This window comes from Oryzias melastigma, linkage group LG23, assembly GCF_002922805.2.
Source record: "Oryzias melastigma strain HK-1 linkage group LG23, ASM292280v2, whole genome shotgun sequence".
Lineage (NCBI taxonomy): Eukaryota > Metazoa > Chordata > Actinopteri > Beloniformes > Adrianichthyidae > Oryzias > Oryzias melastigma.
In genome coordinates, this window is record NC_050534.1 from 10,769,405 (window position 1) to 10,787,082 (window position 17,678).

A 17,678-nucleotide genomic window follows, 5' to 3' on the forward strand; every position below is an offset into this window, starting at 1 on the left:
AGAAAAACGATTGTCCCGACCTCTGATGACTCGATTGCGTCTAGAGGCCGACCCTATCAAGTCAGCTTTATGTTTTATGCGCTTCCCTCCATTGTTGCACGTTTTCGTCCTGCCTCCTCGCAGACACGGCAGCCAACTCGTCCCTTCTGGGAATTCATCTTGGAAGTGTCAGAGCACAGATTCTACAGACTTGTTTGCTTTGTTTGTGCATTCATCAAGGGGATTTAGCTTTCATGATTAACCTGTAGATCAGAAACAAACAAACAAACAAAAAGCTCTGAGGCTTTTACATATGCAGGAATAGCAGGGTTTTCTGCCTTGCTTGGGTCACCAACTGGTTTGGCGAAATAAGCGATAGTGTCTGCCAAATTGTGACCCACGCTTCTGTACATCAGACACTCGCTCCATGTGCTAAATTTGTTTATTTAAAGGTGTGTAAAGTAAGGCGAGCGTGCATATTATTAGCATAAGTTCCCCAGGGGGATAGAAAAGTAAATCCTTCTTGATACTGGTAGTGTTGGCTCAAGATAGTGAGGAAAAAAATATTTTTAATCCCTAAGAGAGATCCTTAAAAACACACTGATGAAAATGATTCATTTTTACATGTTCTTGTGGCATTTTATTCACGATGGAGGACATATATAAAGAAAATTAAGCTTAAAAATGTTCTCTTTTTACTCAAATCGTTTACTCATTTACTCAAATCCAACACAGGTTGGAAAAGAGCTTATTTTTGACAGAAAATACAATGGGCAAGTAAGTAAAACAGCTCTCAAAATGATCAGGGATGCATGTCAAGCAGCATTAGAGAACAGTAGACTCTTTTGGAGAGCCAAATCTAATCTTTGGAGCTTTTTATTAATAAAATTCCTTTTGTGTTTTCTGCGTACTCTTCATCTTCCTCTGCTCATCACCTCCCTCCTGCTGTGTGATTAAAGGTCACAGATGATTAGTTTAAAGCAGCTCACGATCCGTTTTAGCCAGCTTGCTCAGTGGATGGGTGTGTTGTGGTGAATGTGAGGGTGTCTACATGGCTGTGTGGTGGTCTTAATAGTTCATATCACTTCCTGATTGGTTGCTATTAAGTTTGTCCTTCAACTACAGCAGTTTTTTGTTGTTTCTTAGTGGTGATGTTCACTCCACACAAGTTGTTGCTGCAAGTTGTTTCCTTCTTTTGATAGTTGTTCTCCAATCAGGCTGTATGTATGTCCTCATTTTTAGTCGATGATGTCTTTTGGTGTGCAGAGAAAACGTGTCATAAACAGGAAGCTCTTGATATAGAGCTGATTATTAAAGGAATCTTTCATTTGTTTCATCTTTGCAGCCAATGGAGCAGCAGCTAGTTTTTGAAGTTTTGTTCAAGCTAGTGTTCAAGTTTCACCCTCAGAGGTTTTATTTCACCTTACTTCATCTAGTAACTTTTATTTTTGTAATATTCAGCATATGCTTGAAATCTGCTGGAGAAAAAGACATCTTTATGTATAAAGTCAATAGTACTTAAATTACTTTTTTCCAATTTGATTTCTCAAACATTTTTTGTATCCATTTCCTAATAATTATTTCTTTCTTTCTTTCTTACTTACCTCATACTTCTTATCTCTTTCCTACTTCTTACTTACTTCTTAATAGCTACTTGCATAGTAGCTACAAGATGTAAGTCTTTCTTAACTTTTACTGAAAACTTACTTATTTCTTACTTACTTCTTTCTTTCTTACCTCTTACCAACTAGTTACTCAGTTCTTACTTACCTATTACTTAGTCCTTACTGTTTACTTGCAACTTAACTTTTTTTCTTACATCTTACCAACAACTTACTTACTTGTTTACTACCTCTTACCAAGTAGTTGCTTTGCTCTTACTAACCTCTTAATTAGGTGTTGCTTACTTCATATTACTTACCTACTTCTTACTATTTACTTCTTAATACTTACTTACTACTACTTACTTTTTTCTTACCTCTTACCAACTACTTACTACTTAGTTACCTCTTACTACTACTTACTTCTTTCCTACCTCTTACCAACTACTTACTACTTAGTTACCTCTTACTTACTACTTACTTCTTTCTTACCTTTTACCAACTACTTACTACTTAGTTACCTCTTACTTACTACTTACTTCTTTCATACCTCTTACCTCTTACTCTACTTACTACTTAGTTACCTCTTACTTACTACTTACTTACTTCTTTCCTACCTCTTACCAACTACTTACTACTTAGTTACCTCTTACTTACTACTACTTACTTCTTACTTACCCCTTACCAACTACTTACTACTTAGTTACCTCTTACTACTACTTACTTCTTTCTTACCTCTTACCAACTACTTACTACTTAGTTACCTCTTACTTACTACTTACTTACTTCTGACTTACCTCTCAATTACTACTTATGCACTTCTTTCTTATTTTCTACTTCCTACGTGCTTAATACTTAGTTCTTACCTCTTACCAACTATTTGCCACTTAATTACCTCATACTTACCTCTTACTTATCCTTTCTTACCTCTTACTTTCTATTTCCTTCTTTCTTACATCTTACCAACTACTCACTGCTGACTTACTTACGTCTTACTACTTACATTTTTATTACCTCCTACCTACTACTTCTTATTAATGTTTCATGTTTTAAAACATAGCAATGAATAGAATGTTATTCACATGTATTTACGTTGAACCAGCACAAAAACTGATGGAAATTCATGTGGGAAACATGTAATATGTGCGGTGAAGATGCACGTTGCTGCATTGCTGTGCTAGCAAAGTAGCACATACTTCAAGAGCCTAAATCTTGTTGTCGGTCGAAAGTGAAAGGGAGTTTGTACATAATTTTCGAAATACATGGCGTCACTGTTGAGCTTCTTTCTTGGTCGTACAGACCGGAGGACGCCCAGCTAGAAATTACAGCATTCACTTTCTGCTCAGTGACAAAAAAAACGTATAGAGCAGTTGTTAGGAAAGGAGCTGTTAGCCCAAAACTTTAACCCGCCACAATATTTACTGCTATTATCACTGTGTTTTGAATCTTAACAGTTTGGCAGGTGTAGTTGATGTTATCATCCATGTTCTTAAGTTGAGAAAATGTTTCTTGTATCAGCTAAAGATGCTAGCTGGAGCCTTACTCTCAAACTATTATGAAATTGTCTATTTGAAGGTATTTTTTCGATGCAATTGATGAGTATTTACCATGTATGTAATCCAGAAATAATCAAAGTTGTAGATTTCTTTGAAAATATGGTAAAGGTTGGGTTTTTTGTTATGTTTTTGTTTTTTTAGAGCTTAGAGGTGTTTTTAATAGTGAAAGGACTTTATTACGAAACTTTGTCAGCCATTCATGCCATTAAACTTTATTAATCTCCCTAGTTTCTGGGCTTGGGTAAAAAGCATTTACAAGCTCAGTTATATAGCATTTAGCACAAAGGCAAAATAGAAAATCAAGGGTTATTTTGAAGCTGTATATTTGACAGCAATGTCTTACTTGTAACAGTAGAATGCGCAATTCCTGCTCTATTTACAGATTAATCTTTATAGATAATAGAAATTTAAATATACCATAAGATCAATCATCTAAGCTTTAATTCAAGCTATATTTTTTAAGCATCCGGTAAGAAATGAGGGAGAAAGCCTTATTTTTGTGGTCTTTTTGATGCCTGCCTGTCCTCCACTGAAACAGCAGCGTTCTGCTGCCATGACTCAATTTATAGCAATGGCGCCTGCGCGCGCACGTCTCTGTCTATAGTAGCAAATAGGCAAGGCCCAATCAAGTTATATATATCAATGACCTGGACTTACTCCAGCGTTTATACCGTACCATGGTGACAGAGTAACACCTGGACTTCCTCCAGCTGCCACACCGTTACCATGGCGACAGACAAACACCTGGGTTGTGGCCAAATCCCCCCCAACCCCTAAATACTAAAAAGACTATATAGTGCAGGACTATATAGTGATCTGGTATTTTAAATGTAATTCGGACACAATGTTCACTACTTTTTTTTAGTTTTTCTAAACACCGGATATGACGTCCATGATTTCCAGAGTGAAAATCAAATAAACAAGAACATTTCTCCACATTTATCTATGACTCCACTGTGTTGTGATGGTGAAAATATGGATGGTTTATTAAAATTTTACATTTAAACAAATTTTTTGTTCAAAATAGTTTGACTGCAAAGCATTGTGAACTATGTTCGCTAATCTAGTGAGCATCGATGCAGTTTTTTGCAAAGAATTCTGGGAAATTTCGAGTGCAATCGATTCTGGAATTTGTAGATTCGGACAGCACTAGAAAATGGCGAATGCACTATATAGTGACACAATCCTGGACTTCATCCAAAAACACCTGATATTACTCCAGCATTTAGACCGTTACCATGGCGATACACAAACACCTGGACTTCCTCCAGCTGCCACAACGTTACCATGATTACAAACACCTGGACTTACTCCAGTGTCTACACCGTTACCGTGACGACAGACAAACACCTGGACTTACTACAGCGTTTTCACCGTTACCATGACGACAGAAAAACACCTGATATTACTCCAGCATTTACACCATTACCATGGCAACAGAGAAACACCTGGACTTTAATCCAGTCCCCAAACCATTACCATGACGACACACACACACATGGACTTCCTCCAGCTGCCACACCGTTACCATGATGACAAACACCTGGACTTAATCCAGGGTCTACACCGTTACCGTGACGACAGACAAACACCTGGATTTTACTACAGCGTTTACACCGTTACCATGGCGACAGAAAAACACCTGATCTTACTCCAGCATTTACACCGTTACCGTGACGACAGACAAACACCTGGACTTACTACAGCGTTTTCACCGTTACCATGACGACAGAAAAACACCTGATATTACTCCAGCATTTACACCGTTACCATGGCAACAGAGAAACACCTGGACTTTAATCCAGTCCCCACACCATTACCACGACGACACACACATGGACTTCCTCCAGCTGCCACACCGTTACCATGGCGACAGAAAAACACCTGATATTACTCCAACGTTTACACCATTACCATGACAACAGACAAACACCTGGACTTCCTCCAGCGTTTTCACCGTTACCATGTCGACAGAGAAACACCTGGACTTTAATCCAGTCCCGACACCATTACCACGACCACACACACACCCACACATGGACTTCCTCCAGCTGCCACACCGTTACCATGATGACAAACACCTGGACTTACTCCAGCGTCTACACCGTTACCATGTAGACATTTGGACCTTAGTCCACGTTTACACCATTACCATAGTAACAGACAAACACCTGGACTTCCTTCAACTGCCATACCGTTACCATGGCGATAGACAAACACCTGGGTTTTGGCCGAATTACCCCCTAACCCTTTATCACTAAAAAACTATGTAGTGCGGGATATGACATCCCCAATTTCACGAAGTGAAAATCGAATAAATACAAACTTTTATTTATGACTCCACTGTGTTCTGATGTTAAAAATGTTGATGACTTATTTAAATATTACATTTAAACTTTTTTGAAATTGTTTGACCGCAATGCATTGTGGTCTATATTCGCTAATCTAGTGAGCATCAATGCACGCTAGTTTTTTGCAAAGACCCCTGGGAAATTTAGAAGGAATCTTTTCAAAAATACTTTTGTTGCTGGAATCAGTAATAGATTCTAAAGTTGTTTTTCAAATAATAGAAAAAAATTTGATAAAAAAAGCAGATTCCACAAGTTTATCACAGAGTTCAGTTCATTTTCGCATTTTCAAAAATTGTAGCAGATTCGATATTTAATTCATGAATATCAATCAAGTCATGGATGTTTTTTTGTTGTTGTTTTAATATATTTTTAGATTAACAGATCTCTTCAGTTCTAAAAGCTGACATTCCGGTGTGTGGATCTAAAGGAAAAAATAGACTAAAGTGTGTGAGATTGTGAGTGTGTCTCTGGACTTTGACCCTGCTGGTGCATGCAGCTGTCCTCCTGATTGCCTGTTTCCACTGGTTTATTTACACACCTGCTACACAAACACACACAGATGCACATTATCACACGTGCAGATATTACCCTCCAAAGCTAGTCATTTGCATATCCGGTCAAATGCACACAGCAGTATTTATGGCAGTGCTTGCAGTTTGTCATCTTTTTTAATAAACACTCACACACTGATATTATAGAGTTTTTTTAATCTGTGTCACCTGCAGAACAAACACTCTGTTGCCCTCAAAGCAAACTTTAGAGTCAGTTAGAGCATGCAGTTATTTAGTTGAGTAGCATTTACCAAGCGTTTCGACAGTTTTAACCGTTAATTTTGGTAATCAATTATGGAAAATATTTTTTAAAAATCCACACAGTGAGAATACACTTGGATAAATTATTTTTGAAAAAAAAATCCCTTTAATGCTCACAGAAACTACGTAAAACTGACTAAGAGTTGTTTTATTGAAAATTTAAAGTGTGGAAATATGTATATTTTAAATATTATCCATTTATTGTAAAGAAAAACTAATAAAAAATCATAAAAATCAAACTTTTCTGTCAGTTATTGCAATTAAAGCATTTCTGCTTCAGGTGAGGAGATTTCTGCATGTCAGCAGTAATTTTAATCCTTTTTCGTTTGTCTCAAGTTTGAAGGGTCAATTTTCCAGGTGACATTTCAGCTTCTACTGCAAATCTCAACTTGATTGATTCAAATTAAAGCTAATGTTATTTTAGATCTTACCTGAAGTGAATTAAAGGTGCGAATGACCCACCAATAGTAGAACTTTCATGCAAATTTCAAAGACCCACTACAATAAAAATAGTGTTTTTAACATATTCTTGGAGCATTTTTTTATGATGGAGGACATTTATAAAATAACTTAAGATTAAAACTGCATTTCTGAGGATTTATTTATTCAAATCTTGATGAATCGGAAGCAGATGAAAATTTGCTGTTTGAAAAAGCTCTCAGTTGTGACTTAAAGACTAATATGGGCGAGCCAAAGTTTCCCCGCTCCGCTCTACCCTTATAGATTTATGTACGTCTTTGTTTTCCTCATCTGAACTGGCAGTGTCAACAAAGGGATGATGGGACATCAGTGAGGGTTTACTTCCGTGCTAACAGTCCCACCCATAAGTCGGTGGGAAGTCGGCGCTGCAGAAACTATGTCCTAGAAAATGACATAGGTGTTTTGATTTAGCCTAAAAATTGCATAATCATAGTTAAAAGACCACTGAGAACGCTTTGAAAACAGATCAAAATGTAATCGGAGTGGGACTTTAACGTGAAGGTCTCCAAAAGGTTGTAAGTAATTTAAATGTATCATTTCAAACCAAAAAATGGTTTGTTTTTTGTCATTTATGAAACATAATTGGGATATATTTGGGATACATTTAAAAATAGTTGGTAGTAAAAGGATTAATATAATTCATTGGCAGAAAAAAATGATTTAATCTAAATTATTAGAGCAAATTTGAATCTTCCTGCACTTCTAAGATACGGCTCATAAAACATGTGGTATTGGCTGTTTGGTATTACTTCACAGCAGAAAAATGCTTTACTGTTCATGCGAAAATAAATTGTGTGACATTTTACAATTTAAAATTACATTTTTTGCAACAATTTTGGAGTAATATAAAAATTTCTAAAATTTTTGGATTTCCATTCGTTTTGAATAGTCACGTCCAAATCAAGTCCAAACGTGTATTTGTTGATACGAATCAGAATTTGGCATTGATACTTCAGCTTAGTCCTTAAAAATGTATCAGGTCTAGTTTCAGTTCCATCTCAACCGGAACATTAAACGATGAGTCATAGGTTAAACATTGGGACTTTTGTGGTTGATATCTTGTTAAATACCAACACATAGTGCAAAAATCCCTAACATTTTGAATTGGAAACATGTATTTAAATTAGGGGTGTAAAAAAAATCGATTCGGCAATATATCGCGATACTTCATTTTACAATACCATGAATTTACTTGGGTAAAAGCAACTTGCATATGAGATACAGTTGCAGTGCTTTAGCATTATGATTGTTAGATAAGATAATTTTACCATTTTGTTACAGTTAATTAATATTCAGGTAGAGTTTTTTTTGTAAGTCATACTCTGATAAAATAGTGAAAAACTGTTCACCTTAAGCCTTGGGATATATTTCGATACATATTTATCGTGAGCTGGGTATCGCGATACATGTTGTACTGCCAGGCTCTTGCCAATAAGAGTCAAATCAGTTGTAAAAGTTTGATGATCCTGAAATTTTATCTGAAAACGCCCCCTAAATATGAGTAAAAGGTGCTTACACACCATAAGCTGTTGACTCCATGTGTGCATTAAACATCAAAAAGGCAAAAGAAGATAAAAGTATACGTCCTCAACATTATGATGAAGAAATATCTGATCATAAAGAAACATGCCAGTCCATTATATGGTTCAGAATAACACATTTTTGCTGAATTTGTTTAGTAAAACAGTTTCCTAAGTAGTTTAATAAAAGTCCTTTCTATTCACTCTTGATCGTGCAGATGAATGAATGGCTGTTCAAAAGCAAAGTGCAGTGGTTTTGAAGCTGATTTGCATGATTGTGGTTTATGTATGTGTAGGTGGTTGTGCAAGTCAATATGTGCACTAATGTGAGAAAAAATGGTTCCATTAAAGACCCACTCCGATCATCTTTTGATCTTTTGTTAAAGTGTTCCTAGTGTAATTATTATGATTCCTAGTGCTGCCATGCAATAGGCTTTTTGTGTGTGATTAATTAATTAATCATGACCTGTAATTAATTAATCTATTTTATTATCTAACCCAATAAATGCTGTAAAAAGCCTAATTTTTATGTATTTTTATCTAAATTAATGATATTGTGATGCAGTGAAAGCTCAAAATAAGACTAAAAAAGTGGCTTTATGAAGTTTCTTATACCAGACTTCCAATCTTTACTCTTACAGTACATAGGGGTTTCAATATCTAACAATTAAGAAAAAACAAAACAATATCTAACAAAAAGTTCTTATTAATACCACTGGTTGGGATATCATATTCTGGAGTTTACTGTGTACCCCAATATTTTATAATAACAAACACCTTGTTGGGTTTTATTCCTTATATCAGGGGTCCTCAAACATTTTTTGGGGGGGCCATATAACTGTTTTCTTCTCTGATTTGGGTCGGTTTGTAGGCTAACAGAAGAAATGTTAAAAATTAAACCAATACATAGTGTATCCTCTCCCATCATTGTTCAGACTACAGAAGGGTGGAATTAAAAGTCTTGATCGGTCAGATTGAGAAAAAAAGAAAAAGATGCGTCTCTGGTAGTGTTTGGGGGACCAGGCTAAATGTGGAGGCGGGCCGTAGTTTGGGGACCTCTGCCTTATATAATAGATAATAGTAGTGGAGTTTCAGCATTGTTGAGGACTACAAATAATAAAAACATCAAAGCAGACATGGATGCACGCTCCATAGAGGGACACAGACAGCGATGTTGGATCTAAGACATAGTTTCTGCAGACCGGCAGTAGTTCATTAGAAATTCGCCTCTGATTTTGGATGGAGCAACCCCGTCCCCCCTTCCCGTCAGCCATCTGTTTACGTGCTCTCCCGCAAGCTTTACAGCCCCTCACACCCCCGAACTAGCATTATTGGAGCAACAAAAATGGTGAGCCAAATGAGAGTTATTCAGCCGTACAGTTTTGAGCCAGATGCAAAACAAAGACGTTCATGGATCTAGTCGTCTGGAAGTAGATGCATCAGAATAGAGCAAAGCAGGGAGCTCGTGGCGTGCTGGTTGTAGCTTCTACCTCACAATTACAAGCAATGGCCTTTTTCCGTCTGCTCCTGATTCATAAGGAGTTAACTAACGAAATACTCAGGAATGCAATTTATTTAGACTAATTTTCGATCTAAATATCCTTAGTTATCAGAAAAAAAACATGAAAAATATTATTTTGTTAGAGTGGGTCTTTAATATAAAGCACTTTTTTTATAAGAACATTGTGCAGTTTACGTTTCATGACTGTGCGACTGTGTGTAATTTAAAAAAAAGTTAAATCAAAAAACTTATATTTTTAAGAAAAGTTTGTTTTTATATCTCTGGTTTGGATATGCCAGAATTACTTTTTATTTTTGTGCAGTAATGTCTTTTTTTAACGTTATTTTATGTTTTCGGAAACACTTTTGCCATTTACAAATACAATCGTGACTTTCAGGTTAAATAAAATTAGTCAAAATTTTGTTGGAGTGTAAATACTTTGATTTTATTTAATTTGATTTATTGATTTAAGCATTCAGAAAAATTGAATAATACAGTAGAATAAGTTACCAAACACAGATTTATCAAGCCCATTTTAAACATTAAGTCATCCATTGATTAGAAAATAAACGAATATTGTAAGTTTAACTGTGTATAAAACGCACACTCAAACAGATAAATCACCATATTTGTGACTTTGCTTTTAGCTAACCGAAGTTCAACTGTGGTTTGTGTGTTTTTCCGGCTCATACCTGCGAGTTTACGACGTGTTCACCCCTCTGTTTTCATTCAGGTAGCTGGGATTTAGTTTCCCTGTGAGACAGACACACAGAGAGACAGAGAAAGACACAGAGAGACCACAACACCCCCCCTACTCCCCTACCCACCCTCCTCCCACAAAGAAATGCATAGCAAAAACCGTAAGTCGAAGCTCCTCTCCTCAGCTCCCTCACCCCGACAGTCGTGTGATTTTTTTAATTTTTTATTTTTTCCTCTCCGTTGCATCTCCTGCTGTGTTTCAGCAAATGTCATGTGTGTTCTTCTCCCATCTGGGTCATTCATACCTGTTGGACTCGTGGAGTTCATCACACAAATATTTGGGATTTGCAAATGAGACACCTTGAGTGAATGTGTTTCTGAGAAACGTGGTGCATGTTTGCAGTTTTTCCATTCCTATTCCTCATCTTCCACATGTAAGAGATTCGTCCTTGTGTTTCTGCCTTCTCCTCTTTCAGAGAAGAGACACAGCTCCCCCGTCCCATCCAGGAGCCCATTGGTTCCCATGAAGCCCAAAGCGCCCGCCGTGGTCCCCGCCGTGGCCCCCAGCCCTGGGGACACGCTGGCGTTCAGGGTCCCTAAAGATTACCCTCACTCCCGCTTCAGCAAGGCGCCTCTTGCTGTCTACCCACCAAAGGGGGCTCGGAACAAAACGTGGTAGGCACAACCTTCGATTTGTCTTAAGAAAATTTCATCCAAAAAGCATTTTAGGAGGAACTTGTTAGATTAAAGTAAAGTTTTTTGCTTCCGAATTATCATTTTAAAGACACATATCATGTGGGACTATCTAGTGTTCTGGATTTAACGCAATTCTTTTGACTCATAGCCACAACTTTTTTTTTCTTTTTTTTTAAAGGGTAACCAAAACCTAAATCAACTTTTTTTGTCTTTTGACCTCTATAAATGGGGCTTTAAAAGTGCTGTCTATTGGTCATTGCCAAATTTTTGACAAATATAGTCAAAAACCGTCGGTGTGATGCCCCCTACAGGTTGAAATGAGGTACTAGAGCTGCATTTTGTGATCAGTCAAACCATGTAAGTTTCAGAAGTCCTATGTCATGATCTGCAGCTCCAGTAATAATAACAGTCCCGCCCCCAAGCCCCACCCTTCTGACTGGATTTTCAAATTGCGACTGTGGGTGGAGTCAGCCTCCAACTTCCCTGTTTGGTTACCCTTTAATAAACGGCAAATATGATTTTAAAAAGACTGTATGAATAAAAAAAATTAAGCCTTATGCTGCGGCCACAAATACAATGGTCAAAGCGCGATGGGGAGGTATTGGCAGAGTCTTCAAGATATCACAGTGTTGGCGTAGTTATAAATGTAGATGGTGACAGTCATATGGCTGTCAGGTGTGCAGAGTGGCCCCCTTTTTATATACCCCAGGTCTACCGGGTGGTTGGTGGTATTTGACATGGACGACCACTGTCCAGAGACATTTACACATCCTCCAGTCAGAGCTGCTGCCAACCAGAAATCCGGCTGCCACCAACCTGTTACCCGATTTCGTAATGGCATACACCCTCCCTGTCACCGGACCGCCACCTCCAATCAACACACTCATTCCCAACTCGTCACATATTGACATATGGTTAAGGGCCCCTCTGCATTAAAAAAAAAAAAAAAGTTTTGGGTGCAGTTTTTTGACGTACTGGCTGCTCCAATTAAATCAGGACTCTGTATCCTCTGGGCTGATGCAGAGTCAGTCAGAGTCGACCAGTTTCGGGGTGCAGACCGCTTGGCACCCTAACCTGGTACTGGACATGAGCAGTACCAGTCTGGAGCTATGCAGCACTGGACACTACCAGAACAGCGCATCCAGTACTGCGCTCATCTGCTGTTTGCAGACCGGGTCAGGGTTAGAGTACTGGGTCAGGGTACTGGCTGCGTTCGACAAAACGCCCTGACCCCTGATTTATTATGAACAGCCAGCACGTAAATAAACAACAAGTTGGGTATACGCAGAAAGTGTCGTGGACGGGTCCGTAACCATGCATCAATTTGTGATGACTTGGGAATGAGAATGTGTTGCCCGATCACAAATGATCACAAATATCACCACGTGGCCACCTTCTGAATTTGCATTTAGGTCGCAGTGTGGTGGTATTTTGGGATAGTCCCAACTGCCCTTATGGGTGGATACCGGCTGTCGGTGGACAAAAAATGGTCAGACCTTTATGGGGTACACTGGTGGCCCACACAAGATTTTAAGATAATGGGCCGCTCAGTGCAGAGCGAAAATGTTCATGTAAATTTTTTCTACGGGTATGCTGCTATCGACAGGTAGTAGCAAAGACTTCATCTACACTCGAGGGTAAATTAGGGTAAAGTAGGTTAGATGCAGGCGTGTCATTAAGATTTTTTCCTTTTTTTTTTTCAACCTCCGCAAGACGTGCACAATGCTCAAGGGGCCTGTCAGTGCTGTTCAAGTAATCGGGGCGCAATCGTTTCATGCTTGTAGCCTGACTGTTAGAAATTAGGGAATTAGACAGAGCGTAGTGTATTTTGCCATCCTACAATCTTTGGCATCACATTAGCTGTACGATATAAGTGCATGCAGCTTCTATTATCTGTGCATAGACTTGACGATACACTGACCACATGCATCAAAATTGTATGTTCCATTTTCATGATGTCCCTTGAGGTGGCCATACAAGCTTCTAGAAATGCACCTGTGCTCCCCTTAAGATGCGGCCACACCTCACTACGACCTTCCATAGACCGGACAACCCAAAAACCCACAGTGCCCATATGGGTCAACCCCTGTTTGGGTATATGTGGCTAAGGCATAAATTTTTTTTGTTTTTTTCTAATGACAAATCATATAAACACAATGACTTGAGGTCTGTATTCGCCTATCTAGTGAGCATTGATGACTACTGTTTTTTCACAGACATTTCTAGAAATTTCCAGGGCACTAGATTTTAAAATTGTAGATTCAGACTCCCGGAAAAAATGCTGAACACCCTATATAGTGCAATAAATAGTGAGTAGTGAGGAATTCTGACAACCTATTTTTGTTATGTTTTTCTGCAGTGTATCACTACCAGTTGTTAGCCTGGAGAAGATCCCGTGCCTCAACCGATCAGAGTCTGCACCCCACGTGCGCCTCACGCCACCTTCGTCATCATCCTCCTCCTCCTCCCCTCTCAAATCCTCCTCCATCCCGCCCCCAACGTCCCAGCGGACAAGCGAAAAGTTAACCAACGGTCGCGGTAGCAGCGGACCATCCACGCCTCGCTCCATCACGCCTCCGTCCTCCCTGGACAGGCGGCCCAGTCCGGCACACTCGCCGCTGGACAGACGAGCGTCGTCGACTCCGTCTCCCTCGCCGATGGATCGGAAGTCCTCCCTTTCACCGTCGCCCTCGCACCGCTCTGTGGCTCTGCCAGCGCTGCCGTCGTTGTCACCGATGGAGAAGAAGCAACAGAACGGCACGAAGACGTCCTCCAGGTCACACAAAAGGCTCTCAGGTGAGGAAAAAAAGCTGCTTTTGATCGATCAGTCAGAGGAATTAGAATTCTTAAACTAATTCAGCCTTTTTAATACCATATGCACACGTAACCCTTGTGCTATCCTAGGTATGTTGACATTGACGTCATCTGGACCCCACAAAACTTTTTTTTTTTACAATGATTTTTGATTTTCACTGGTGTCCATGGCAGACATGAAATCCTATCCACCTTCATCCACATTTGTTATGGGATGGATAATACGTCTATGTAAGGGTGGGGTCATCTTGACCCCATAAGATAACACAAGGGTTTACTATAAATCTAGACATTTTCTCTTAGTTAGAATGTTTGGCAGGAGAGGGTTAAAAAGTCTATACTATTTCTCACTGTTCATGCATAACTTCGCAAGTTTTGACAACCGTTTTGTAAATATGTAGCCATTGGACCGGGGTTGCCAGTTAAACCAGGTTGGACTTTGACTAATCAGAAATTCGAATTTGGTAGTGACTCGGTGAAACTCAACAAACTTGTAGGGCTTCTACATTTCGCACGAAGCTTCTTCCAACTGTAGATGGTGGACAAAACGGTGGAAGAAGAAGCTTTTCCCTGCTTGTCCAGTGTGAACTCCAGGGGCTAAATACTCTCAATGCCTTGTGAGGCCAGTATATATTTTTTTGTTTTTTTACCACTTTCTTTTTGCTTTCCTTTACATGTTTTCTTCGTAAACTTTTTTTCATAATCATGAAGCAATAAGGTTATTAGCCAGATTTGTCTAAAAAATACAAATATAAGGGATGCCCATATAAGGGACATCACTAATGATGATTTATAGAATCTGCCAATACTAAGTCCTGATCCGACACTTTTGTAACATATCCAAAAAATGAGCAAATTTAATAAACAGATTCAGCTTGTTCTCCAATTTTATATTATAATTAACTTGTTTTTAATCATTGATCACTTAGAACATTTCTGTGACATGGCTTGAACAATCACATAAAAATAGGGCAACTATCAACTAGAAAAATAGTTGACTATTAAACTCTTAAAATTGTTCCCAGTGGTCTTGAAATTATAATTATAAATTATTATTTAGCTAAAATCAAAAGCCTTTGTCGTGTATAAGATATATTTATGCACAGCGACAGTAGCTCATAGGAAATACAATTCTGTTTTGTAGCTGTTGACTAAAAGTAACCCCTCCCCCTATCGAGTTGTGTTCAGCTCTCACACGCTAGCTTATAGCCTTAAGCTAGCATTAGCGGTGCAAAAATAGCAACAAGCAATATTAGATCAATTCAATTGTACAGTTTTGAACAAGGATTGCAATTTGCAACTGCACGAGTGTTGAATATTTGTAGTTTCTTGCTCACAGGGGGGAGGGGAGACTTTGGTGCGCTCATTTTAGCAGCTGCTTCAGTAGTCTGAGCTTTTTCAAACATCCAGTTTTCTGATCCAATTTGAATTAAGAAATATTCAGAAATGTAGTTTTAATTGTAGATTCTTCAAATAGGTCCTCTACTATGAGAAAAATGCTACATGCTTTATACATACATATAAAAAACACAAAAAAAGATGAGTTTCATTGGAGTGGGTCTTTAACTAGTAAAACTAGGTGATAATTCATCATGTGAGAACGTTTGGTGACTGTAGCTTTAGAACTATTAAACATTTTTTACATTTCCTAAAAAATAAAAATGACTTTCTTCCTAAATCATCAGTGTGGCATGAATATGATGATGTAGTATTCATGACGAGCTCATATTTATTCGTTTTAAGACAATTTTTTTACCACTTTTTCCTGTAGTTTGCTAACTGTAGACGGTCCCTTACTGTCATCTCTTCCTTTTAATCTCCCTAAATTGAGAAAAAATTAAGGAAAATGTTTTGAAATGCCTTTAAAAGTCATTGTTTGCATTAAGGCAATCTAATCCAAACACTTTCTATTACTTTTTAACATTTATTAAGAGTTTTTCAGCCAGGAACTTGTTTTTGTGCGCCTTCTGCTCTAACTGGTGCCATATTTTGCTGCATTTTATGAAAATAAAATGATCCGTTCATGATATCCAGACTTCGAATAGAGAATTGATCTGTAATAATAAGATTGAATTATATAGCACTGATTGCGAACACTCTAAGAATGTCCCGATTTGATCATGTAGTTCAAACCGGGACATTCTTAGAAAGTATAAGTTTGTGATGGACGCTAATCGTCCCTTTGATTCTCTAAGCACAGAGTATCTGCTAGAAAGCGTCTGATGTGTTTAAGGGATTTTTTTTTTTCACATCCTGTGTCTCTCAACGTTTATCGTTCTCTTATCTCCCTCCCACTCTTTCATTGTTTTCTCACACACTCGTATTGTGTCTTCTCCGCTGTTGGTATATTCCTCACTAAACATCATTGTCTTCTTTCCTCCATTCCTCTTCTCTCCCCTCTTTTTTTTTCCTCCCCTCTCGCGTCCGTGCGAAGGAGCTCATGTCCCAGTTTGTTTCTCCTTCGCTTGTTTTTGACCTCTAGCCTGATGCAGCAAATGCAAAAAAGATTACAGGGATTAGAGGAAGGCCAGCACAAGATTACAGTCCCCTGACTGTATCTCTGTTTAAGCTAACCAGCTGACTGGAGGTGGTAGTTGGACGTCTAGTTTATCTCTAACTCTAAAAGCAGTCAGCCTTTTGTTTTTAAATCTCCAAATTCACCCTCAATGCAAATCTGTCGACTTTATATACTTGTGTGTTTAAATATATATGTGACAAGTGGGTAGATTGTAGTCGTAATTGTTATTTTTAGTCCTTCACACGTATGTGTCAATATTCCTAACACCTTAAAAATGAAAAGCACAAACAGAATGTGGTTAACCTTTTGGCAGAGAGTCACTGCTCTAATGGAGAGCTGCAGAGTGCACACTGGCGGGTAATTGTGTTTCTGTAAAAGCCTTTTGAATCCAATTTTAAGGATGAGTGTCGACGAAACCCGATGTAAAGCACCCCGAAAAACAAGCGTTACATTTGTTTTTCTGCCGTATTTGGATTAGGATGATTAGATTTGTTTTAGCTATTTACAACCGAGCTGACATGTTTTATTGTTTCCACACCTATTTTATAAAAACACTTTTTTTTTCTTGTCCAGACAGATTTTTACTTCTTAAATTATCTGTTTTCTTTGATAAGCATTAGCATTTTCTTAACTTTTTCCCGTCATCTATGCAAATATGACATATTTTTTCTTTTTTTTTTACTTTTTGAATTGATCATGAGCTGGTTCAGCTGCTAAATGCCTGAGCATCCTTTGGAAGGCTTGAAATGTATCTGTCGCTTGTTAAGTACTTGAAGGTTGAGCTTTCTGAATCTGGAAGACTACATTAAGTAAACCCAAGGGACCAAAGAAGCACAAAAGTTAATTAACAAAAGTCGATGCATTTAAACACCTGTTGTCATGATGATCAGGACTTTCATATTTTAGTTTTTGATTCAAAATAGAAAATACGGAAAAAAAGAGATAATTTAGAGCAGAGGTGTCAACCTCAATCGCACAGGGAGCCAAAATCCAAAAATCTCCTTAGGTTGCTGACTGAACAGGATAAACATTTATTGAACACTATAAAACAACATTTTTTTAAACTTTAAAAACCTAACTTTTTAACATTACTATGAATAAAAACATGCAGGAATATTATTCCAGAATAAATCAACTTAAACCTTAAATAA

The 17,678-nt window shown here is 38.1% G+C and overlaps 1 protein-coding gene across 2 annotated transcripts in view; it reads left to right on the plus strand.

The window, feature by feature from the left end:
- Nucleotides 1-17,678, plus strand: part of atxn7l1 (ataxin 7-like 1) — a 46,596-nt gene that overhangs the window by 11,680 nt on the left and 17,238 nt on the right. The window contains exons 4-6 of one of the 2 annotated variants that reach the window (XM_036210140.1): nt 10,534-10,660; nt 10,976-11,174; nt 13,555-13,991. In XM_036210140.1, the coding sequence (XP_036066033.1) occupies nt 10,645-10,660; nt 10,976-11,174; nt 13,555-13,991 (652 nt within the window). In that variant the 5' untranslated portion in view covers nt 10,534-10,644. The remainder of the gene's footprint in view (nt 1-10,533; nt 10,661-10,975; nt 11,175-13,554; nt 13,992-17,678) is intronic. The other variant, XM_024290737.2, reaches the window with a different exon arrangement.